Raw genomic sequence first — 24,496 nt, forward strand, 5'->3', positions numbered from 1 at the left:
CTGCCTCTGATCTGCTCCCCCTAGGGACCCCAACTGCCCTCCCCTGTGCCCCACAGGGACCCCCCAATCGCCCTCCAGGGCTCCCCAACTGCACCCCCCGAGTACCCCCCAGCCCCCCAAGCCACCAATCTACCCTCTCCTAGACCCCCTAACTGCCTCCCCACCCCCTATATGGCACACTCCAAAAGGGAAGGGGGGGAGGGGGAGGAGCTACAAACTCCAGGTGGCTTTTTATTGGTTGTTTTCTGGGGGGAGGGCAGAGAAGAGGGGGAGGAGTCAGAGAAGGAGGGAGGGGTGGAGAGAGGGAGAAGGAGCAAGGGGAGGGGGAGGGAGGGGCAAAGGGGGCTCAGCGCCTCCCCCCCCTGTCCCTGACGGGGGGGCTGCGGCTGCGGCTCCGCCTCTTGTCCCCTCCCCCTCCCCCTCCCCGCCGCTGATTGGAGGAGGAGGAGGAGGAAGAGAGGGAGGGAGGGAGCGGGGCCGGCTGGGAAGCCGAGGCCGAGGAGGAAGAGGAGGTCGGGGGGGGGTGGGGGGGCGGAGCCCCGCTCGCGCCCCGACCCTTTGGCGGGGGGGGCGGTCGCGGGGGGCGGAGCCGCGGCTGGGGCGGCCTCGGAGCTCCTCCTCCTCCTGCTCCTTCCGGCGCCGCTCCCTCTCCCGGGCCCGGGCGGCTCGCTCGGCCTGCTTCTGGGTGAACTATGGGGTGGGGGGAGGGGATTGGGGGTCAGTGGGGGAGACTGGGGGGGGCTAGGAGGGGAGTGGGAGGGACTGGGGGGCACTGGGGAGGGGGTTTGGGGCTCCTGCAGTTCCGTTCGTGGCCACCGAAGGGAGGCAGAGAGCAATGGGGAAGGGAATAGGGAAGAGCCTGGGGAGAGGCTTTGGGGCTGCTGCTGCAGTTCCCCCTGCGCGGCCGCCTAGAGGGAGCCAGAGAGCAATGGGGAAGGGCCTGGGAGCCAGGCTGGGACTCCTCAGCAGCTCTTCAAAGGGCAACGCCGGGTGGGGCCCACCGGGAGCCTTCAAAGGGCGATGGGGGAGGCCCCAGCTGGGAGCCGCACTGGGAGGGGGCTGGGAGGGAATGGGAGGAGCCAGAGGGAGTGGGGAGGGGGCTTGGGGGAGGGGGCTGGACCCACCTGGGAGTCGGTCAGGGGCAGCCAATAGATGCAGGGCGCGGCCTTGGTCTTCCGGAAGAGGTCGTCCAATAGCTTGGCAGGAGGCTCCTCGGGAGGCTTCTCTATTGGCCAACAACTCCTCAGGCACCGCCCCCACTGCCAAGACCCCTCCCCCACTCCCCTCCCACTCCCCCTCCCTACCTCTCCTCTCTGGCCTGGCCTCCCTGGAGCCCCTCCCTCTCTCCTTCTCCATCGGCCGATGCCGAGGCCTGGGCTCGCGGTTGGCCGAGGAGGGGTGGGAGGCAGGGGTGGGGCCGGGGGCGGGGCCGGAGCCACGGTGGGGGGCGGGGCCGGGGGCGGGGCTGGGACCCTTCTCCCGCTCCCACTGGCCCCCTGCCCGGCCCCGCCTCTCGTCGCGCTCCGCCCAGGGCCACGCCCCCCCCAGCCGCGCCCTGCCCGGGCTCCTCCCCCGACTCGGCCCTGGGGCCTCCCTGGCCTCGGTGGAAGTCCAGCTGCAGAGCAGGAGGAGAGCAGTTAAGGACCAATCAGCACCCAGCCCCGCCCCCAAGGCCCTCCCTCCAAGTGTGGGGCTCCCCTTGCCATAGGGACCCATAGGGACCTATAGGAACTCCCAGGAGCCATAGGGACCCATAGGACCCATAGAGACTCACAGGAGCCATAGGGACCCATAGAACCCATAGGGACCTATAAGGACTCATAGGACCCATAGGGGCCCATAAGAGCCATAGGGACCCATAAGAGCCGTAGGAATCCATAGACACTCATAGGGACCCATAGGAGCCCATAGGGACCCATAGGACCCATAGAGACTCACAAGAGCCATAGGGACCCATAGAACCCATAGGGACCTATAAGGACTCATAGGAGCCATAGGGGCCCATAAGAGCCATAGGGACCCATAAGAGCCATAGGAATCCATAGACACTCATAGGGACCCATAGGAGCCCATAGGGACCCATAGAAGCCATAGGGACCTATAGGGACCCATAGGAACCATAGGGGCTCATAAGAGCCATAGGGACCCATAGACACTCATAGGAACCCATAGGGATCCATACAGACCCATAAGAGCCATAGGGACCCAAAAGAGCCATAGGAATCCATAGACACTCATAGGGACCCATATGAATCCATACGGACCCATAAGAGCCATAGGGACCCATAAGAGCCATAGAAATCCATAGACACTCATAGGGACCCATAGAGACCCATAAGGGCCATAGAGACCCATAGGAGCTATAGAGACCCAAAGGAGCCCATAGGGATTCATAAGGACCCATCGGGGCCTATAGAAACTCATAAAGACCCATAGGGACCCATAGGGCCCATAGGAGCCATAGGTACCCATAGGGACTCATAGAGACTCATAGGGACCCATAGGAGCTCTCTGCCCCAAACCCCTCCCAATCCCCTCCCAGTCTCTCCCAGTTGCCTCCCAGTCCCCCCCCCCCCAGTGCCTGACCTCCTCCTGCTGGGCGAAGTCAGCTGCCAGCACCTTGGGGTTGGACTGAGGCCACTTGACCCCATGCAGAGCGTTGCGAGTGGCCACTGCCTCCTCCACTGACATGTACTGAGGGGGGAGAGGGAAGGGGAGGGGATAGAGAGAGAGAGAAATAAAGGGGGGGTTGGGACCCTATAGAGAGCCTTAGGGACCCATAGGAGCTATTGGGAACCACAAGGACCCAGAGACCCATAGGAGCCCATAGGGACCCATAGGAGCCATTGGGAACCACAAGGACCCATAGAGACCCATAGGAGCCCATAGAGACCCATAGGAGCCCATAGGGACCCATAGGAGCCCCTAGGGACCCATAGGAACCATAGGAGCCCATAGAGACCCATAGGAGCCCATAGGGACCCATAGGAGCCACTGGGAACCACAAGGACCCATAGGAGCCCATAGGGACCCATAGGAGCCATTGGGAACTACAAGGACCCACAGGAGCCATAGGGACCCATAGGAGCCATTGGAAACCACAAGGACCCATAGGGACCCATAGGAACCCATAGGAGCCCATAGGAGCCATTAGGAACCACAAGGACCCATAGGAACCATAGGAGCCATAGAGACCCATAGGAGCCCATAGGGACCCATAGGAGCCATTGGGAACCACAAGGACCCACAGGGACCATAGGAGCCATAGAGACCCATAGGAGCCCATAGGGACCCATAGGAGCCATTGGGAACCACAAGGACCCATAGAGACCCATAGGAGCCCATAGGGACCCATAGGAGCCATTGGGAACCACAAGGACCCACAGGGACCATAGAACCCATAGAGACCCATAGGAGCCCATAGGGACCCATAGGAGCCATTGGGAACCACAAGGACCCATAGAGACCCATAGGAGCCCATAGGGACCCATAGGAGCCATTGGGAACCACAAGGACCCACAGGGACCATAGGAGCCATAGAGACCCATAGGAGCCCATAGGGACCCATAGGAGCCATTGGGAACTACAAGGACCCATAGGAACCATAGGAGCCCATAGGAACTTGTACGACCCATAAGTACTCATAGGACCCATAGAGATCCATGGGAACTATAGGCACCCATAGAGACCTGTAGGAGTCACATAGACCCATAGGAGCCATAGGCAACCACAGGGGCCCACAGTGGCCCATAGCAGCCACAAGGACCCATAGGAGCCCATTGGTGCCATAGAGACTCATAGGAACCCATAGGGACCCCTAGAAGCCATAAGGTCCCATAGAAGCCATAGGGACCTATAGGAACCATAGGGACCCATAGAGACCTATAGGAGCCATAGGAACCCATAGGAACCACAAGGGCCCACAGAAGCTATAGGGACCCATAGAAACCCATAGGAGCCACAGGGAACCACAAGGACCCATAGGGACCCATAGCAACCACAGAGACCCATAGCAGTCATAGAGACCCATAAGAGCCATAGGGAACCACAAGGACCCATAGGAGCCACAAGGACCCATAGGGACCCATAGCAACCACAGGGAGCCATAGCAACCATAGAGACCCATAAGAGCCATAGGGAACCACAAGGACCCATAGGAGCCACAAGGACCCATAGGGACCCATAGCAGCCACAGGGAGCCATAGCAGCCATAGAGACCCATAAGAGCCATAGGGAACCACAAGGACTCATAGGAGCCCATAGGAACCCATAGAAGCCATAGGAGCCCATAAGAAGCTATAGCAGCCATAGGAACCCATAGCAGCCATAGGGGTCCATAGGAACCATAGGGACCCATTGGAGTCCATAGCAGCCATAGGAACCCATAGGGACCCATATGGACCCATAGCATCCACAAACACCTATAGGACTCATAGGAAACCACAGAAGCTACAGAGACCCATAGGAGCCATAGGGAACCACAAGGGACCCATAGGAGTCATAGATACCCATTGGAGTCCACAGGAGCCATAGGAACCCATAGGGAACCACAGGGGCCCACAGTGACCCATAGCAGCCATAGGGACCCAGAGCAGCCACAAGGACCCATAGGAGCCCATTGGTGCCATAGAGACTCATAGGGACCCATAGAGACCTACAGAGACCTATAAGACCCATAGGGACTCATAGGAACCACACGGGCCCACAGGAGCCATATGGACCCATAGGAACCCATAGTAACCCAGGCAGACCTATAGGACCCATAGGAGCCCATAGCAGTCATAGCGAACCCTAGAGACCCATAGCAGCCATAGGGACCCATAGGAGCCACAAGGACCCATAGGACTCATAGGAACACAAAGGAGCCAGAGACCCATAGCAGCCATAGGGGTCCATAGGAACCATAGGGACCCACTGGAGTCCATAGGAGCCATAGGAACCCATAGGGACCAACAGCAGCCATAGGGACCCAGAGCATCCAGAAAGACCCATAGGACTCATAGGGAACCATAGGAGCCATAGAGACCCATAGGAGCCCATAGCAGTCACAAGGGCCCATAGGACCCCACAGGAGCCATAGGGACCCATAGAGAGCCATAGGGGCCATAGGGACCCATAGCAGCCATAGGAGTCCATAGCAACCATAGGGATCCACTGTAGTCCATAGGAACCCATATGGACCCATAGCAGCCATAGGGACCCATAGGACTCATAGGGACCCACAGGGACCCATAGCAGCCCCAGAGCCCCCTCCCCACCCCCCCTGCCCCTCTCACCGTCACGAAGCAGTGCGACTTGATGCGGTCGATCCAGAAGCCTCCTTCCCGCAGCCTCCCCGAGCGCCCCAGCAGCTCCTTCAGCTGCCCCAGCGTGAAAGGCCTCACCTGCAACCCGTGGGGACCGGTTTGGACCCCCCCAGACCCCTCCCAGACTCCCCCAGAACCCCTCAGACCCTCCCAGCCCCCTCCCAGCGGGGCTCCCAGCTGCGCCTCCCCCATCGCCCTTTGAAGGCTCCCGGTGGGCCCCACCCGGCGTTGCCCTTTGAAGAGCTGCTGAGGAGTCCCAGCCTGGCTCCCAGGCCCTTCCCCGTTGCTCTCTGGCTCCCTCTAGGCGGCCGCGCAGGGGAACTGCAGCAGCAGCCCCAAAGCCTCTCCCTAAGCTCTTCCCTATTCCCTTCCCCATTGCTCTCTGCCTCCCTCCGGTGGCCACGAAGGGAACTGCAGGAGCCCCAAAGCCTCTCCCAGGCTCTTCCCCAGTCCCACCCAGTGCCACACAATCCCCTCCCAGTCCCCTCCCAGCCCCACCCAATCCCCTCCCAGCCCCCCCCACTTCCCTCTTGGACTCCCCCAGCCCCTCCCAGCCCCACCCAATCCCCTCCCAGTCGCTCACCAGGTTGCAGATGTGGACGATGGGGGAGGGAGGAGCGCGGGGCGGGGATGGGCGTGTCCCGGCCCGGACAGGATCGTCCACGGGGAGGGGGAAGGGGCCCGGGCGGGGCCGGGGGGGGTCCCCTGCACCAGTACAAGACGAGTATGGACCAGCACAGGCCGAGGTGGACCCCGCCCAGCCCCTCCCAATATGGCTTCCAGCCCCCACCCCTGTCCCGTCCCCCATAGTACCTCTCTTCCCCTCAGGCAGGGCAGGGCCAATGGGTGGAGCTCCGTCGCTGGCAGGCGGGGCAGAAGGCGGGGCCTGCGTCAGGGGGCGTGGCCCAGCCTTGGGCTCCTCCCCCTGCGGCCCCGCCCCTTCTGGCTGCTGCCCATCCTCCGCTGGGACCACCTGGTGGGCGGGGAAACCGGCAAGGGGGGCACTGGGTGGGGGACCGGGTGGGGAAGAGACCGGGCGGGGGTCGGGGCGGAGCCTGGGCGGTGTCCCCCACCTGCGTCACCGTCCTGCAGATCTTTAAGGGGGGGTGGGCGGAGCCTGCCGCGCCCGGGCCCCGCCCCTCGCCGCCCATTGGCTGCTCCTCGTCGTCCTCCTCCTCCCCCATTGGCCCTTCCTCGGGGTGCAGCTCCACCACCGCCTCGGCCCCGCCCCCTGAGGACTTCATTTCCGGGATCAGGCTCTGGCGGGAAAGAGATTGGAGGGAGGGCGGGGGGGGGCGTGGTCATGGTGGGATGTGGGCGGGGCCAGAACAGGAAGTGAGGCTCCCAACCCCTCCCAGGAGCCTGCAGAGCCCTCCCAGCCCTCACTCTGTAGACAAAGGTGGAGTAGAAGTGGCCCTTGAGCTGCACCGGAAGTGAGTGAGGTATAAACCGGAAGTGAGTGGAATGGAACCAGGAAGTGAGTACATCCTAAACCAGAAGTGGGCGTGTTTTGCACCGGAAGTGAGTGCAAACAGGGCGGGAAGAGTGACACCGGAAGTGGGGCCATCCCTGGCCGGAAGTGAGTACATTCAGAACCGGAAGTGAGTGCAATTTCAAACCGGAAGTGGGTGAATATCAAACAGGAAGTGAGTGCAATCCAGCCCGGGGAGTGGACCACCGGAAGTGGTGCTGCCCCAGACCGGAAGTGAGTACGTTCAACACCGGAAGTGAGTGGGTTTCGAACCGGAAGTGGGCGTGTTTCAGACCAAAAGTGAGTGCCATGTGCTAGGGGAGGGCAGAGCCAGGCAGTGGGCGTGGCCTGCAGAGAGGGGAGGGACAGGGGGCGTGGCTCCTCACCCGCAGGCTCTCGGTGGTGATGCTGATCGAAGGCCTCTTGGGGGCGGTGCTGGAGCCCCAGCGCCGCTTGCGCCCCCCCGTGGATGACGTCAGCGATGACGTCACCGGCCCCGCCTCCGCCTCCCCGGCGCCCGGCGACGCCCCCTTGGCTGCTGCTGGGGGGGGGGGGGGGGGCAGGAGAGGGGAGAAACAACAGGGGGCGGGGCCAAAGCGTTAGCCACTCCCACTCACCGTCTCGACCAATCAGAACTTTCCTCTTCCTCCACCAGCCATTGGACCACGCCCCCTCCGCTAGGCCACGCCCTCCCCCTGCTCCCAGTCTTTCCTGGTGCCGATTGCTCGCCCAGGCCACGCCCCCAACCCCCTTCCTGCCTAAGCCACGCCCCCAGACCCCTCCCCACCCCTCTGTGTCTCCCTCCCTGCCTAAGCCCCGCCCCTCCTCACCTAACCCCCACCCCCCCCCCACCCCCCCAGCATCTTCCCTTCTACCCTCCTTTGGCCCCGCCCCCCTCTCTTCCCGGCCCCGCCCCACTCCCCCCTCCCCTCCCCCCAAGGCCACGCCCACTCACAGAGCACGGCGATTTTCCTCTTGAAGGCCTTGGGCTGGGCGGGGCTCTGGGGGAAGAGACGAGGGGGCGGGGCCAAGAGGCACCCCCACCAATGGGGCGGGGGGGGCGGGGCCGGACGTCAGCGCGGCCGGGCGGGGCGCCGGGGGGGGGGGAAGGGGGTGGGGCAAGGGGCGTGCCACGCCCACCTCCCTCCCCTCCCCCCTCGTCCAAAGAGAGGGGGGGGAGGGGGGGGGAACAGGGGGGCTGTGGGGCTGCCCCACAAGTGGAGGGCACGGTGGGAGTTGGGGGGAGGGGGGGAGCTGTGGGGCTGCCCCATAAGTGCCATGGGGTGGAAGGGAGGGAGGGGGGGGAAGGGAGCCCCACAAGTGGCCCTGAGGGCTGGGAAGGGGGGGGGGGGAGGGAAGGGGGGCTGAGAATCTATGGGGCTGCCCCACAAGTGTGGGGGTTGGGAGGGGGGGATATGGGGCTGGAGGGGGGCTGCCCCACAAGTAGGGGGCAGAGGGGGTTGGGGGGGGGCAGAGGGGGGGAAGGGGTCCCCAAAAGCTGCTGGGTCACCTCCACCGTGGGCCTGGGGTGAAGCTTCTGCCCCACAAGTGAGGCTGTGGGGCCCAGGTGTCCGTGGGGGCTGCCCCATAAGTAGAGCTGGTGTGGGGGGGGGTGGGACTGGGAGCAGCTGTGGGGCTGGGCCCCATAAGTAGGCTCAAGGAGGATGGGGTTAGGGTGGAACAGGGTCAGAGGTCCGTGGGGCTGCCCCACAAGTAGAGCTGTGGGGCCCAGGCGTCCGTGGGGCTGCCCCCTAAGCGGCTTGGGGGGGGGGGGTGTGTCCCCAGAAGTCCTTTAGGTGCTGCTGAGGTGGCTCAGGAAGGGTCCGTGGGGCTGCCCCACAAGTGGAGCTGTGGGGCTGGGATCCGGTGGGGCTGCCCCATAAGTAGGCTTGGGGGTGGGTGGAGGGGGTCAGAGGTCCGTGGGGCTGCCCCACAATCGGTGCTTCAGTCTTTTCTGCCCCATAAGTAGCAACTTGGAGGGGTCCCAGGGCTCTTCTCTGCCCCACAAGTAACAGCTTAGGGGTCCCCAGAGTCTCTTCTGCCCCACAAGTTGTAGGTCCTGAGTGGCTTTAAGGGCATCCCCTGCCCCCTAAGTGAGCACTTGGGGGTCTCAAGGCTTCCTCTGCCCCACAAGTTGTAGGTCCCAGCAGTGCTGGAGCTCTTCTCTGCCCCATAAGTAGCAGCTTAGGGGTCTCAGGGCTCTTCTCTGCCCCATAAGTAACAACTTGGAGATCTCAACAGTCCTTTCTGCCCCATAAGTAGCAGCTTGGGGGTCTCAGAGCTTCCTCTGCCCCATATGTTGTGGGTCCCAGAGGTATTTAGGTCTTCTCTGACCCATAAGTAGCAGCTTAGGGGTCTCAGGGCTTTCTCTGCCCCACAAGTTGGGTGACCCAGGGCTCTTCTCTGCCCCATAAGTAACAGCTTAGGGGTCCCAAGAGTCTCTTCTGCCCCACCAGTTTTGGGTCCCAGCAGTGCTGCAGCTCTTCCCTGCCCCATAAGTAGCAGCTTAGGGATCTCAAGGCTTCCTCTGCCCCATAAGTTGTGGGTCCCAGAGGTCCTTCAGGTCTTCTCTGCCCCATAAGTAGCAGCTTAGGGGTCTCAAGGCTTCCTCTCTGCCCCATAAGTAGCAGCTTAGGGATCTCAAGGATTCCTCTGCCCCACAAGTTGTGGGTCCCAGCAGTGCTGGAGATCTTGTCTGCCCCATAAGTAGCAGCTTGGGGGTCCCAGGGCTCTTCTCTGCCCCATAAGCAGCAGTTTAGGGATCTCAAAGCTTCCTCTGCCCCACATTTGGGGGTCCCAGAGCTCTTCTTTGCCCCATAAGTAACAGCTTAGGGGTCACAGGGCCCCTCTCTGCCCCACAAGTAACAGCTTAGGGGTCCCAAGAGTCTCTTCTGCCCCACAATTTATGGGTCCCAGCAGCGCTGGAGCGATCCTCTGCCCCATAAGTAGCAGCTTAGGGGTCTCAGGGCTCTTCTCTGCCCCATAAGTGAGCACTTGGGGGTCTCAAGACTTCCTCTGCCCCATAAGTTGTGGGTCCCAAAGGTCCTTGATAGGTTTCTCTACCCCATAAGTAACAACTGAGGGGTCCCAGGGCTCTTCTCTGCCCCATAAGTAGTAGCTTAGGGGTCTCAGAGCTTCCTCTGCCCCATAAGTTGTGGGTCCCAGAGGTCCTTGATAGCTTTCTCTGCCCCATAAGTAGCAACTTAGGGGTCCCAACAGTCTTTTCTGCCCCATAAGCTGTGGGTCCTAAAGGTCCTTTAGGTCTTCTCTGCCCCATAAGTAGCAACTTGGGGGGGACCCAGGGCTCTTCTCTGCCCCATAAGTGAGCACTTGGGGGTCTCAAAGCTTCCTCTGCCCCATAAGTTGTGGGTCCCAGAGGTCCTTCAGGTCTTCTCTGCCCCATAAGTAGCAGCTTAGGGGTCTCAAGGCTTCCTCTGCCCCACCAGTTGTGGGTCCCAGCAGTGCTGCAGCTCTTCTCTGCCCCATAAGTAGCAGCTTGGGGGTCCCAGGGCTCTTCTCTGCCCCATAAGTAACAATTTGCACGTGTCAAGGCTTCCTCTGCCCCATAAGTTGTGGGTCCCAGATGTCCTTTAGGTTTTTTCTGCCCCATAAGTAACAGCTTAGGGGTCGCAGGGCTCCTCTCTGCCCCACAAGTAGCAGCTTGGGGGTCCCAGGGCTCTTCTCTGCCCCATAAGTGAGCACTTGGGGGTCTCAAGGATCCCTCTGCCCCATAAGTTGTGGGTCACAGAGGTCCTTCAGGTCTTCTCTGCCCCATAAGCAGCAGCTTAGGGGTCTCAAGGCTTCCTCTGCCCCACAAGTTGTGGGTCCCAGCAGTGCTGGAGCTCTTCTCTGCCCCTCAAGTAGCAGCTTGGGGGTCCCAGCGCTCTTCTCTGCCCCATAAGTAACAATTTGCAGGTGTCAAGGCTTCCTCTGCCCCATAAGTTATGGGTCCCAGAGATCCTTTAGGGTTTTTTCTGCCCCATAAGTAACAGCTTAGGGGTCGCAGGGCTCCTCTCTGCCCCATAAGTAGCAGCTTAGGGGTCCCAACAGTCCTTCCTGCCCCCTAAGTGAGCACTTGGGGGTCTCAAGGCTTCCTCTGCCCCACCAGTTGTGGGTCCCAGCAGTGCTGCAGCTCTTCTCTGCCCCATAAGTAGAAGCTTAGGGGTCTCAAAGCTTCCTCTGCCCCACAAGCTGGGGGTCCCAGAGCTCTTCTCTGCCCCATAGGTAGCAGCTTAGGGGTCCCAGGGCTCCTCTCTGCCCCACAAGTAGCAGCTTGGGGGTCCCAAGAGTCTCTTCTGCCCCACAAGTTGGGGGCCCCAGCAGTGCTGGAGCTCTTCTCTGCCCCACAAGTAGCAGCTTGGGGGTCTCAAGGCTTTCTCTGCCCCATAAGTGAGAGCCTGGGGGGGGGTTGGTGCTTGGGGGGGGAAGCAGCTTCCTGCCCCCTAAGTTGGGGGAGTTCCCAAAGGTTCCTGGCGGGTTGGAGGCTGCCCCCCAAGTTGGGGGTCCGGGAGAGGCTCCGTGGGGCCACAGGCGCTGGGTGCCCAAAAGAGAGACGTTTGGGGGGTCTGGGGCCGTGGGGCTGCCCCACAAGTGTGGGGCTGGGGGAGCAGGGAAGGGGGGGAAGGGGGAAGGGAGGGGGGGGAAGGGGTCAGGGCTGCCCCATAAGTGGAGCTATGGGGCCGGGGGGTGCCCCATAAGTACCTCTATGGGGCCCAGCCCGCCCCATAAGTGGAGCTATGGGGCTGGGGCTGCCCCATAAGTAGCTCTATGGGGCCCAGCCTGCCCCACAAGTGGGGCTACGAGGCTGGGCCTGCCCCGTAAGTGGAGCTATGGGGCCCAGCCTGCCCCATAAGTAACTCTATAGAGCCCAGCCTGCCCCATAAGTGAACCTGTGGGGCCCATCCTGCCCCATAAGTGGAGCTATGAGGCTGGGGCTGCCCCATAGCTGAAGCTATAGGGCCCAGCCTGCCCCACAAGTGACTCTATGGGGCTGGGGCTGCCCCATAGATGGAGCTACACAACCCAGCCTGCCCCCTAAGTGAATCTGTGGGGCCCAGCTGCCCCACAAGTAACTCCACAGGGCCCAGCCTGCCCCATAAGTGGAGCTATGGGGCTGGGGCCTGCCCCATAAGTGGAGCTATAGGGCCCAGCCTGCCCCACAAGTAGCTCCCAGGGGCCATGGGGCAGAGCTTAGGGGTCCCACCCTCCCTCCCCCCCTTCCTTCCCCCCCTCCCCCCTCCCCCCAAGCTTCCCCACACTTATGGGGCAGCCCCACCCCCACCCCCCTCTGCCCCCCAAGTGGTACCTGTGGGTCCGGGGGGCGCTGGGCCGGGGCTGGCCCCACGGCAGGGGCAGGTCCCTGCTCCATGGGCACGGCTGGCTCCGAGCTGTGGGGCAGGCTCAGTGGGGCTGCCCCATAGGTCCTGCCCCATAGATCCCTCCCAGCCCCACAGAGCCCAATCCCAGCCCCACAGATCCCAACCTCAGACCCATAGATCCCAACCCCAGACCCACAGATTCCTCCCTGGCCCCACAGATCCCAACCCCAGCCCCACAGAGCCCTCCCAAGAGGCAGGATCTATGGGGCAGGGCTCTATGGGGCAGAGGGCTCCAGAGAAGATCTCTATCGGGCAGGAGCTCTATGGATCCCGGCTCTATGGGGCAGGGGCTCTATGGGGCAGGGTGCTCAGGGTCAGGGCTCTATAGGGCAAGGAGCTATGGGGCAGAGGCTCTATGGGGCAGAGGCTCTATAGGTCCCAACTCTATAGGGCAGGGGGTCTATGGGGCAAGGGGTCTATGGGGCAAGCAGCTATGGGTCCCAGCTCTATGGGGCAGGGGGCTCAGGGTCAGGGCTCTATAGGGCAAGGAGCTATGAAGCAGAGGCTCTATGGGGCAGGGCTCTATGGGTCCCAATTCTATGGAGGAGGGGCTCTATAGACCCAAGAGCTATGGGGCAGGGCTCTATGGGGCAAAGGGTCTATGGGGCAAGGAGCTATGGGTCCCAGCTCTATGGGTCAGAGGCTCAATGGGGCAGGGCTCTATGGGTCCCAACTCTATGGGGCAGGAGCTCTATGGGTCCCGGCTCTATGGGGCAAGAGTTCTATGGGGCAGAGAGCTCCAGAGAGGATCTCTATGGGGCAGGGGCTCTATAGGGCAGGACTCTATTGGTCCCAACTCTATAGGGCAGGGGACTCCAAGGAAGGGCTCTATAGGTCCTGGCTCTATGGGGCAGGGGCTCTACGGGGCAAGGGGTCTATGGGGCAGGGAGCTATGGGGCAGAGGGCTCCAGAAAGGATCTCTATGGGTCAAGGCTCTATGGGGCAGGAGGCTCAGGGTCAGGGCTCTATGAGGCAAGGAACTATGGGGCAGAAGCTCTATGGGACAGGGGGCTCTGAGGAAGGGCTCTATGGGGCAGGGGCTCTATGGGTCCCAACTCTATAGGGCAGGGGCTCTATGGGGCAAGAAGTCTATGGGGCAGGGGTGCTCAGGGGCAGGGCTCTATAGGGCAAGGAGCTATGGGGCAGAGGCTCTATGGGGCAGGGCTCTAAGGGTCAGAGGCTCTATGGGGCAAGGGGCTCCAAGGAAGGGCTCTATGGGGCAAGGATCTCTATAGGGCAGGACTTCTATGGGGCAGAGAACTCCAGAGAGGATCTCTATGGGGCAGGAGGCTCAGGGGCAGGGCTCTATGGGGAAGGCCTCTGTGGGTCAGGGCTCTATGGGTCAAGGCTCTATGGGGCAAAGAGCTATGGGGCAGGGGCTCTATGGGACAGGGGGTCTGAGGAAGGGTTCTATGGGTCAAGGCTCTATAGGGCAAAGGGTCTATGGGGCAGGGAGCTATGGGTCCCAGCTCTATGGGGCAAGGAGCAATGGGGCAGGGCTCCCAACTCTATGGGGCAGGAGATTCAGGATCAGGGCTCTATAGGGCAAGGGGCTCCAAGGAAGGGCTCTATGGGGCAAGGATCTCTATAGGGCAAGAGTTCTATGGGGCAGAGAGGTCCAGAGAGGATCTCTATGGGGCAGGGCTCTATAGGGCAGGGCTCTATTGGGGCAAGGAGCTATGGGACAGGGCTCTATAGGTCCCGGCTCTATGGGGCAGAGGCTCTATGGGTCCCAGGTCTATAGGGCAGGGGCTCTATGGGGCAGGGCTCTATGGGTCCCAACTCTATGGGGCAGGAGCTCTATGGGTCCCAGCTCTATGGGGCAGGGGGCTCAGGGTCAGGGCTCTATGGGGCCAGGAGCTCTGGGGCAGGGCTCTATGGGGCAGGGCGGTATGGGGCAGGGGGCCCCGGGGAAGGCCTCTCTGGGTCGCGGCTCTATGGGGCAGGGGCTCTATGGAGCAGGGCTCCATGGGGAAGGCCTCTCTGGGTCGCGGCTCGACGGGGCAGGGCCTGCGGGGCCGGGACCGAGGGGGCCGTGCGCACGCGGGGCCGAACCTATGGGGCCGGAGCCGTGGGGCAGCCGCCGCCCCCCCCCTCCATTGTGCCGGAGCCGCGGGCGGGCCCCGGCGCCATCTTGCCGCTTACCCAGCAGCCCCCGCGCCGGAAGAGGCGGGGGACGGGCGCGGCGCTAGGGGAGCCCGGGGAGGGGGGGGGGAGCGGCAGCCAATGGCAGGGCAGGGCGGCCCGAGGCGGCCACGCCTCCATACACCCACCCACCCCCCCCCCTCCGCGCGCTACGGAGGCCTTAAAGGGACCTCCCGCGGCCGCACAGCTGCCTGGCAGGGACCTCCCCCAAGCCCCAGGGCAAGCCAATGGGAGAGCTCCAGAGCCCCGTAGGGACCTCCCCCCCCAGCCCCAGGGCGGCCAATGGGAGAGCTCCCACAGCCCCATAGGGACGTATGGGAGATCCCAGCTCCATAGGAGCCTATGGGAGACCCCAGCTCCATAGCAGCCTATGGGGGACCCCAGCTCCATAGGAGCCTATGGGGGACCCCAGCTCCATAGGAGCCTATGGGGGACCCCAGCTCCATAGGAGCCTATGGCGGACCAGAGCTCCATAGGAGCCTATGGGGGACCCCGAGCTCCATAGGAGCCTATGGGGGACCTCAGCTCCATAGCAGCCTATGGGGGACCCCAGCTCCATAGGAGCCTATGGGGAACCCCAGCTCCATAGGAGCCTATGGGGAACCCCAGCTCCATAGGAGCCTATGGGGGACCACAGCTCCATAGGATGCTATGGGGGACCCCAGCCCATTAGGAGCCTATGGGGGACCACAGCTCCATAGGAGCCTATGGGGGACCCGAGCTCCATAGGAGCTTATGGGGGACCACAGCTCCATAGGAGCCTATGGGGGACCCCAGCCCATTAGGAGCCTATGGGGAACCACAGCTCCATAGGAGCCTATGGGGGATCCCAGCCCATTAGGAGCCTATGGAGGACCACAGCTCCTTAGGAGCCTATGGGGAACCAGAGCTCCATAGGAGCCTATGGGAGACCCCAGCCCCATAGGGACCTATGGGAGACCCCAGCTCCATAGGAGTCTAAAGGAGACCCCAGCTCCATAGGAGCCTATGGGGGACCAGAGCTCCATAGGAGCCTATGGGGGACCAGAGCCCCATAGGAGCCTATGGGAAACCACAGCTCCATAGGAGCCTATGGGGAACCACAGCTCCATAGGAGCCTATGGGGGACCCCAGCTCCATAGGAGCCTATGGGGGACCCCAGCCCCATAGGAGCCTATGGGGGATCCCAGCCCATTAGGAGCCTATGGGGGATCCCAGCCCATTAGGAGCCTATGGGGAACCAGAGCTCCATAGGAGCCTATGGGGAACCAGAGCTCCATAGGAGCCTATGGGGGACCCCAGCTCCATAGGAGCCTATGGGGGACCAGAGCTCCATAGGAGCCTATGGGGGACCAGAGCCCCATAGGAGCCTATGGGAAACCACAGCTCCATAGGAGCCTATGGGGAACCACAGCTCCATAGGAGCCTATGGGGGACCCCAGCTCCATAGGAGCCTATGGGGGACCCCAGCCCCATAGGAGCCTATGGGGGATCCCAGCCCATAAGGAGCCTATGGGGGATCCCAGCCCATTAGGAGCCTATGGGGGATCCCAGCCCATTAGGAGCCTATGGGGAACCAGAGCTCCATAGGAGCCTATGGGGAACCAGAGCTCCATAGGAGCCTATGGGGGACCACAGCTCCATAGGAGGCTATGGGGAACCACAGCTCCATAACAGCCTATGGGGAACCCCAGCTCCATAGGAGGCTATGGGGAACCACAGCTCCATAGGATGCTATGGGGGACCCCAGCCCATTAGGAGCCTATGGGGGACCACAGCTCCATAGGAGCCTATGGGGGACCCCAGCCCATTAGGAGCCTATGGGGGACCACAGCTCCATAGGAGCCTATGGGGGACCCCAGCCCATTAGGAGCCTATGGGGGACCACAGCTCCGTAGGAGCCTATGGGGAACCAGAGCCCCATAGGAGCCTATGGGAGACCCCTAGCCCCATAGGTACCTCCCCAGCTCCATAGGAGCCCATAGGAGTCCCCAGCCCTATAGGGACCTATGGGAGACCCCAGCCCCATAGGGACCTATGAAAGACCCCAGCCCCACAGGGACCTATGGGAGACCCCAGCACCATAGGGGTCTACAGGAGATCCCCAAGCCCACAGCAGCCTATGGGAGACCCCAGCCCCATAGCAGCCTATGGGAGACCCCCAGTCGCATAGGGACCTCCCCCAGCCCCATAGCAGCCTATGGGAGACCCCAGCACCATAGAGACCTCCCCCAGCCCCATACAAGACACTCAGCCCCATAGCAGCATATAGGAGACCCCAAGCCCCATAGGGACCTATGGGAGACCCCCAGCCCCACAGAGACCTCCCCCAGCCCCATAGGAGTCTATAGGAGATCCCCAACCCCACAGCAGCCTATAACAGACCCCCAGCCTCATAGCAACCTATAGGAGACCCCAGCCCCATAGAGGTCTATAAGACAACCCCAGCCCCATAGGGACCTCCACCAGCCCCATAGGACCCTATGGGAGACCCCAGCCCCATAGGAGCCTATGGGGGACCCCCAGACCCATAGCAGCCTATAACAGACCCCCCAGCCCCATAGCAGCCCATAAGAGACCCCCAGCCCCATAGCAGCCCATAAGAGACCCCCAGCCCCATAGCAGCCCATAAGAGACCCCCAGCCCCATAGCAGCCTGTAAGAGACCCCCAGCCCCATAGCAGCCTATATGAGGCCCCCAGCCCAATAGCAGCCTGTAAGAGACCCCCAAGCCCACAGCAGCCTATGGGAGACCCCAGCCCAATAGGAGACCCCAGCCCCATAGGGACCTATGGGAGACCCCTAGCCCCATAGAGATGTACAGGACACCCCCAGCTCCATAGAGACCTCCCCCAGCCCCATAGGAGACCCTTAGCCCCATAGCAGCATATAGGAGACCCCAGCCCCATAGGGACCTCCCCAGCCCCATAGGAGTCTATAGGAGACCCCCAACCCCACAGCAGCCTATGGGAGACCCCCAGCCCCATAGGAGCCCATGGGAGACCCCAGCCCCATACGAGCCTATGGGAGACCCCAGCCCCATAGGGACCTCCCCCAGCCCCATAGCAGCGTAGGGGAGACCCCCAGCCCCATAGAACCTATAGCAGACCCCCCCACACGCCCCCCAGCCCCACACATCTGCCCCCCTAGTGTCCCTCACCATGTCCCAGGGCTCTGTCCGCAGGCAGCAGCTGAAGGCTCTCCTGCGCCACCCTGTGGGGAGAGAGCAGTTAAGGGCCGGGGAGAGGCTTTGGGGCTGCTGCAGTTCCCCTGCGCGGCCGCCTAGAGGGAGCCAGAGAGCAATGGGGAAGGGCCTGGGAGCCAGGCTGGAACTCCTCAGCAGCTCTTCAAAGGGCAACGCCGGGTGGGGCCCACCGGGAGCCTTCAAAGGGCGATGGGGGGAGGGCCCCCAAGCCAGACCCCAGCCCCCCCCCATCCCATAGCCCCCTCGGGCCTCACCTGTTGGCCTCCTGGGCTGCGATTGGGCGATGGGGGAGGGGAGGCGGAGCTGGGCCGGGAGGGCGTGGCCGGGGAGGAGGAGGCAGAGGAGGAGGAGGATGAGGAAGCCGATTGGACGCAGCCCCGGCGCCGGCCCCGCCCCGCGGGGGGCTCCGGCTCCGCCCCCCGGGCAGCTGCCTCGGCCTGGGGGGGCTCAGGCTCCTCTGCCCCCTGGGCCTTGCTCTCATTGGCCAGCGGGGGCTCGGGCTCCGCCCCCTGAGCCTTGCCGTCGTCGGCCGGGGGGCGCTCAGGCTCCGCCCCCTGGGTGCTGATCTCAGCCAATGGCGGCTCGGGCTCCGCCCCGCGGGTGCCGGCGTCGTCCAAGGAGGGCTCAGGCCCCGCCCCCTCGCCACCCTCTGCGGCCAACGTGGGCGGAGCCTCCTTAGTGAGCAGGGGTGGGATTGGCTCCTCCTCGCAGGGGCGCGGCTGGGGCGGCTCCGCCCCTTCGGTCAGGGGGGGAGGGGAGGGGGAAGGGGGCGGGGCCTGGGCCGGCTCCGCCTTTACCGCCGGCTCCTCCTGATTGGCCGGGGGCTGCTGGGGGGGAGGGGCTTCTCCCTGGGGGGGCGTGGCCTGGGGCGTGGGCAGGGCGGCGGCTGCTTCTTCCGCCCCCGTGGTGGGAGGGGCTTCCTCTTGGGGCGGGGCTGCCTGGGTGGGTGGGGCTTCCATGGCGGGCGGGGCTTCCCGCCTGGGCGTGGCCTGCTGCTGTTGCTGCTGGGGCTCCTCCTCTTCCTCCTCCTCCTCTTCTTCCTCCTCCTCCTCCTCCTCTTCTTCCTCCTCCTCCTCTTCCTCCTCCTCCTCCTCCGGCCCCGCCTTCAGCGCTGGCCTGGCCCCGCCCCTCCGGCTCCGGCCAATCGCGGCCTCCCCCTCGGGGCGGGGCCTGGAGCCTCCCCGAGCCTGGGAAGAGGACACAGAGAGGGGAAGTGGAAACCTCCTGACCCAAACTTCCCCCTTTTCACCCCAAATTCCCCTCTCTTACCCCAAATCTGCCCTTTTGGACCCAAGTCTGCCCTTTTTCACCCCAAATTTGCCCTTTTTCACCCCAAATTTCTCCTTTCCCCCCCTTTTTTACCCAAATCTTCCCTCTTTCACTCCAAGCTCCCCCTTGTTGCCCAAACCAGCTCTATTCCCCCCCCCAAAGCTTCCCTTCCCTCCCTCTCTGACCCAAATTCGCCCTTTTTGACCCCAAATTTCCCTTTTCTGAGCCAAATTTTCCCCCTTTTGACCCAAATTTCCCCTTTTTCCCCTCAAATTTGACCTTTTTCCCCCTTTTCACCCCAAATTTCCCTTTTCAACCTTCAAATTTGCCCCTTCTGACCCAAATTTCCCCTTTCTGACCCCATTTTGCCCTCTTCCCCCTCAAATCTACCCCTTTTTGACCCAAATCTCTCCTTTCTGACCCAAACTTCCCCTTTTCGACCCCAAAATTCCCCTTTCTGACTCAAATTTGCTCTTTTCCCCCCCAAATTTGCCCTTTTTCCCCTCACATTTGTGCCTTCTGACCCAAATCTCCCCTTTCCCCCCCAAATTTGCCCTTTCTGACCCAAATTTCCCCTTTTCTGACCCAAATCTCCCCTTTCCCCCTCAAATCTCCCTTTTTTGACCTAAACATCCCCTTTTTGACCCAAATTTGCCCTTTTCCCCCTCAAATCTCCCCTTTCTGACCCAAATTTCCCCCTTTTTGACCCAAATCTTCCCTTTTCCCCCTGAAATTTCCCCTTTTGGACCCAAACTTCCCCTTTTTCACCCCAAATTTCCCCTTTCTGACCCAAATTTCCCTTTTCCTCCTCAAATCTCCCCTTTTTGACCCAAACTTCCCCTTTCCTCCTCAAATCTCCCCTTTCTGACCCAAATCTCCCCTTACCCCCCCAAACTTCCCCTTTTCCCCCTCAAAAATCCTTTCTGACCCCAATCTGCCCTTTTTTACCCCAAATCTCCCCTTTTTGACCCAAATCTCCTCCTTTCTGACCCAAATCTGCCCTTTTTTACCCCAAATCTCCCCTTTTCCCCCCCAATTTGCCCTTTTCCTCTCAAAATTTGCCCTTTCTGACCCAATCTTGCCCTTTTCCCCCTCAAATTTCCTTTCTGACCCTAATCTGTCCCTTTTTACCCCAAATCTCCCCCTTTTAACCCAAATTTGCCCTTTTTTACCTCAAATCTCCCCTTTCTGACCCAAATCTCCCCGTCTGACCCAAACCTCCCCCTTTCTGACCCCAATCTCCCCTTCTGACCCAAATCTGCCCTTTTTTACCCCAAACCTCCCTTTCTGACCCAAACCTCCCTTTTACCCTAAACCTCCCCTTTCTGACCCAAACCTGCCCTCTTTTACCCCCAAACCTCCCCTTTTTTACCCCAAACCTCCCCTTTCTGACCCAAACCTCCCCTTTTTTACCCCAAACCTCCCCTTTCTGACCCAAACCTACCCCTTTTGACCCCAAATTTCCTTTCTGACCCAAATCTGCCCTTTTTTACCCCAAACCTCCCCTTTCTGACCCAAACCTCCCCTTTCTGACCCAAACCTCCCCCTTTCTGACCCAAACTCCCCTTTCTGACCCAAACCTCCCCTTTCTGACCAAAACCTCCCTTTCTGACCCCAAACCTCCCCTTTCTGACCCCAAACCTCCCCTTTTTTACCCTAAACCTCCCTTTCTGACCCAAACCTCCCTTTTACCCTAAACCTCCCCTTTCTGACCCAAACCTGCCCTCTTTTACCCCAAACCTGCCCTTTTTTACCCCAAACCTCTCCTTTCTGACCCAACCTGCCTTTTTTACCCCAAACCTCCCCTTTCTGACCCAAACCTACCCCTTTTGACCCCAATCCCCCCTTTTTGACCCCAAATTCCTTTCTGACCCAAATCTGCCCTTTTTTACCCCAAACCTCCCCTTTCTGACCCCAAATCTCCCCTTTCTGACCCCAAACCTCCCCTTTTTTTACCCCAAACCTCTCCTTTCTGACCCCAAACCTCCCCTTTCTGACCCAAACCTGCCCTTTTTTTACCCCAAACCTCCCCTTTCTGACCCAAACCTCTCCTTTCTGACCCAAACCTGCCCTTTTTTACCCCAAAGCCCCCTCCTCCTTCCCCCCTCCCCCAGACCCTCTCCCCTCACCTGCCGGCTGCCTCCCCCTCCTCTCCTCCTCCTCCTCCTCCTCCTGCTGCTGCCTGCTGCCCTCGGGGCCTCCTCTTCCTCCTCCTCCTCCTCCTGCCAAAGAGAAACACCAACAAAAAGAAAAAACCACCTCCACACTTGCCCAAAATCGCTGTTTTTAGCCCCAAAACCCCCCCTTGGGGGGGGGGTGGGGGAGGGGGTGGGGAGGGGGTCTCACCCTCGGGGGCTGGGGGCTCCAGGCGCTGCTGCAGCAGCTCCTGCTGCTTCTCCAGGTACTGCTTGATGAAGCTGTTCTGGCTCATCTCAGCCCCAATCTTTGGGGGGGGAAAAAGAGGGATTTTGGGGCGGTTTGGGGTGAAAAAGTGACATTTTGGGTCGGTTTGGGGCAGTTTGGGTCGGTTTGGGGCAGGATTCCTTACCTTGGAGTTGGGCTGGAAGGTGGTGTGGGGCTTGAGTGCTTCTGGAGGTTCTCCAGCATCAGAGCCTGGGGGAAAAGGAAGGGGGGAAAAAAAACCACCCCAAAAAAGGTCAATTTTGGGTCACTTTCAGTCATTTTAACCATTTTGGGGCTATTTTTCAGGCCTTTTTGGATGGACTTTTTTTTCAGCTCTTTCGGAGGCTTTCTCCTTCCTCTCAGGGCCACAACCAAAATCCCCTCAAACTGACCCCAAAACAGTTCAGCCCCAAGGGGGTTGGGCCCCAAATCTCCTGGAATTTGCCCCAAAACAGCTGAGTTTCACCTCAAATTACCCCCAAAATGGTCATTCCTTACCCAAACCCCTCAGTTTTACCCCAAAATTGCCGTTTTTAGCCCCAAAATTGTCCTTTTTTACCCCAAACCCACAGAAATTGCCAAAAATTGTCCTTTTTCACCCCAAAATTGTCCTTTTCACCCCAAACTCCTCATGAATTGCCCAAAATTGCCCTTTTTAACCCCAAAACCCCACAAGAATTGCCCAAAATCGCCATTTTTCACCTCAAAATTGTTTTCTACCCAAGCCCCACAGAAATGGCCCAAAATGGTCCTTTTTTACCCCAAAATTGCCCTTTTCCACCCCAAACCCCACTGAAATTGCCCAAAATTGTCCCTTTTTCACCCCAAAATCCTCAGGAATTGCCCAAAATTGTTCTTTTTCACCCCAAAATTGCACTTTTTTTACCCCAAAACCCCACAGAAATTGCCCAAAATTGCCTTTTTTTACCCCAAACCCCATAGAAATTGCCCAAAACTGTCCTTTATTACCCCAAAATTGTCCTTTTTAACCCCAAACCCCACTGAAATTGCCCCAAATTGTCCTTTTTCACCCCAGAATTGCCCTTTTTAACCCCAAAACCCCACAGAAATTGCCCCAAATTGCCCTTTTTCACCCCAAACCCCACAGAAATTGCCCCAAATTGCCTTTTTTTTACCCCAAACCCCACAGAAATTGCCCAAAACTGTCCTTTATTACCCCAAAATTGTCCTTTTTTACCCCAAACCCCCTCAGGAATTGCCCCAAATTGCCCTTTTTAAACCCAAACCCCACAGAAATTGCCCAACCTATCCATTTTCACCCCAAAATTGTCCTTTTTAACCCCAACATTGTCCTTTTTTATGCAAACTCCTCAGGAATTGCCTAAAATTGACCTTTTTTAACCCAAAATTACCCTCTTAAAACCCAAACCCCCCAGAAATTGCCCAAAGTTGTCCTTTTTTACCCCAAACCCCCCAGAAATTGCCCAAAATTGTCCTTTTTCACCCCAAGCCCCCCAGAAATTGCCCCAAATTGCCCTTTTTAAACCCAAACCCCACAGAAATTGCCAACCTATCCTTTTTCACCCCAAAATTGTCCTTTTTAACCCCAACATTGTCCTTTTTCACCCCAAGCCCCACAGAAATTGCCCAAAATTGTCCTTTTTTACCCAAAATCGTCCTTTTTTTTACACCAACCCCCTCAGGAATTGCCTTAAAATTGGCCTTTTTTACCCCAAAAATTACCCTTTTAAAACCCAAACCCCACAGAAATTGCCCAAAATTGTCCTTTTTCACCCCAAACCCCTCAGGAATTGCTCAAATTTTGCCCCTTTTTCACCCCAAAATTGCCATTTTTCACCCCAAAAACCCACCAAAATTGCCCAAAATCGTCCCTTTTTTACACCAAACCCTTCAGGAATTGCCTAAAATTGACCTTTTTTAACCCAAAATTGCCCTTTTTTACCCCAAACCCCACAGAAATTGCCCAAAACTCCCCTTTTTCACCCCAAAATTGTCCTTTTTTTACCCCAAGCCCCCAGAGAAATTGCTCCCAAATGTCCTTTTTTCATCCCAAAATCAGCTTCTGGCCTCAAAGCCTCCAAAACTGACATTTTTCACCCCAAATCCCCCCCTCCCCCGGAAGCCAAACCTGCAGCTTTTGGCCCCAAATCCCCTGCCTGCACTGCCCCAAAATCCACACTTTTGACCCCAAAATCTCCACTGGGACCTCAAATCCCCTCAAGGAGCTGACCCCAAACTGCCACTTTTCACCCCAAAACTGACCCCAAATGGCTGCTTTTAGGCCCCCCCAAATCAACACTTTTTGACCCCAAAATCCACGCTGACCTCAACTCCCCTCCCAGGCAGCCCCAAAACCGCCACTTTTGGCCCCAAAATCACCACTTTTGGACCCAAACTGGACCAAAACCGCCACTTTTAAACCCAAGCCCTCTCACAAGCAGCCCCAAAATCCACAGTTTAGGCCCCAAAAATCAACACTTCTGGCCCCAAAACCCCCTCATGAGCAGCCCCAAAACTCGCTGCTTTTAGCCCCAAAAGTGCCCCTGGGACCTCGAATCCCCTCAGGAACTGCCCAAAATCCACACTTTTGGCCCCAAAATGGACACTTTTAAACCCAAAGCCCCTCGGGAACCGCCTCAGAATCGACACTTTTAGCCTTGAAATGGACCCAAAATCGCCACTTTTGGGCCCAAAATCAACACATCCTGCTCCAAATCCCCTCACCAGCACCCCCCAAACTTGCCGCTTCTAGCCCCAAAATCGCTGCTTTTAGCCCCAAAATGGACCCAAAATCGACACTTTTGGACCCAAACCCAAAGCTTTCAACCCAAATCCCCTCAGGAACTGACTCAAAATCAACACTTTTGGCCCCAAAAGCCCTCAGGAACTGCCTCAGAATCCACACTCCTGACCCTGAAGTGCGCCCCAAATTGCCCCTTTTGGACCCAAAATCGCCCCTTTTGGACCCAAAATGGAACCAAATCGCCCCTTTTGGAACCAAAACTTCCCCCAGGACCTCGAATCCCCTCTGGAACTGACCCAAAATCGACCCTTTTGGACCCAAAACTTCCCCCAAGACCTTGAATCCCCTCTGGAACTGACCCACAATCGACCCTTTTGGACCCAAAATCACCCCTTTTGGACCCAAAATCGACCTTTTTGGACCCAAAGTTGGACCCAAAATCACCCCTTTTGGACCCAAAATCGCCACTTTTGGACCCAAAACTTCCCCCAGGACCTCGAATCCCCTCTGGAACTGACCCAAAATCGCTGCTTTTGGACCCCAAAATCCACACTTTTGGCCCCAAATCCCCTCTCACAAACAAACTCACCCCAAACCACCACTTTTCACCCCAAAC

The 24,496-nt window shown here is 59.8% G+C and overlaps 1 protein-coding gene and 1 long non-coding RNA gene across 2 annotated transcripts; both read right to left on the reverse strand.

Annotated features, from left to right (window-relative positions):
- Window positions 1-211: 211 nt before the first annotated feature.
- LOC137461440 (apoptotic chromatin condensation inducer in the nucleus-like) lies at window positions 212-18,808 on the reverse strand. Its single transcript, XM_068171176.1, is given in 14 exon segments — window positions 212-690; window positions 1,125-1,225; window positions 1,305-1,509; window positions 1,511-1,615; window positions 2,587-2,694; window positions 5,277-5,384; window positions 5,890-6,011; window positions 6,120-6,279; window positions 6,380-6,565; window positions 7,164-7,318; window positions 7,733-7,778; window positions 12,083-12,164; window positions 17,439-17,491; window positions 17,738-18,808. Coding segments are annotated over 14 exon segments (2,550 nt in total). The 5' UTR covers window positions 18,443-18,808; the 3' UTR covers window positions 212-276.
- Window positions 18,809-20,887: 2,079 nt separating this feature from the next.
- On the reverse strand, window positions 20,888-21,330 carry LOC137461441 (uncharacterized). Its single transcript, XR_010993378.1, has 3 exons — window positions 21,301-21,330; window positions 21,099-21,195; window positions 20,888-20,974 (listed from the first exon to the last, which is right to left on the reverse strand). It is a non-coding gene; the product is annotated as an uncharacterized lncRNA (long non-coding RNA).
- Window positions 21,331-24,496: the final 3,166 nt, after the last annotated feature.

Source organism: Melanerpes formicivorus, unplaced genomic scaffold (genome assembly GCF_026170545.1).
Source record: "Melanerpes formicivorus ecotype bairdi unplaced genomic scaffold, bMelFor1.0.p_v2 SCAF_2192, whole genome shotgun sequence".
NCBI lineage: Eukaryota > Metazoa > Chordata > Aves > Piciformes > Picidae > Melanerpes > Melanerpes formicivorus.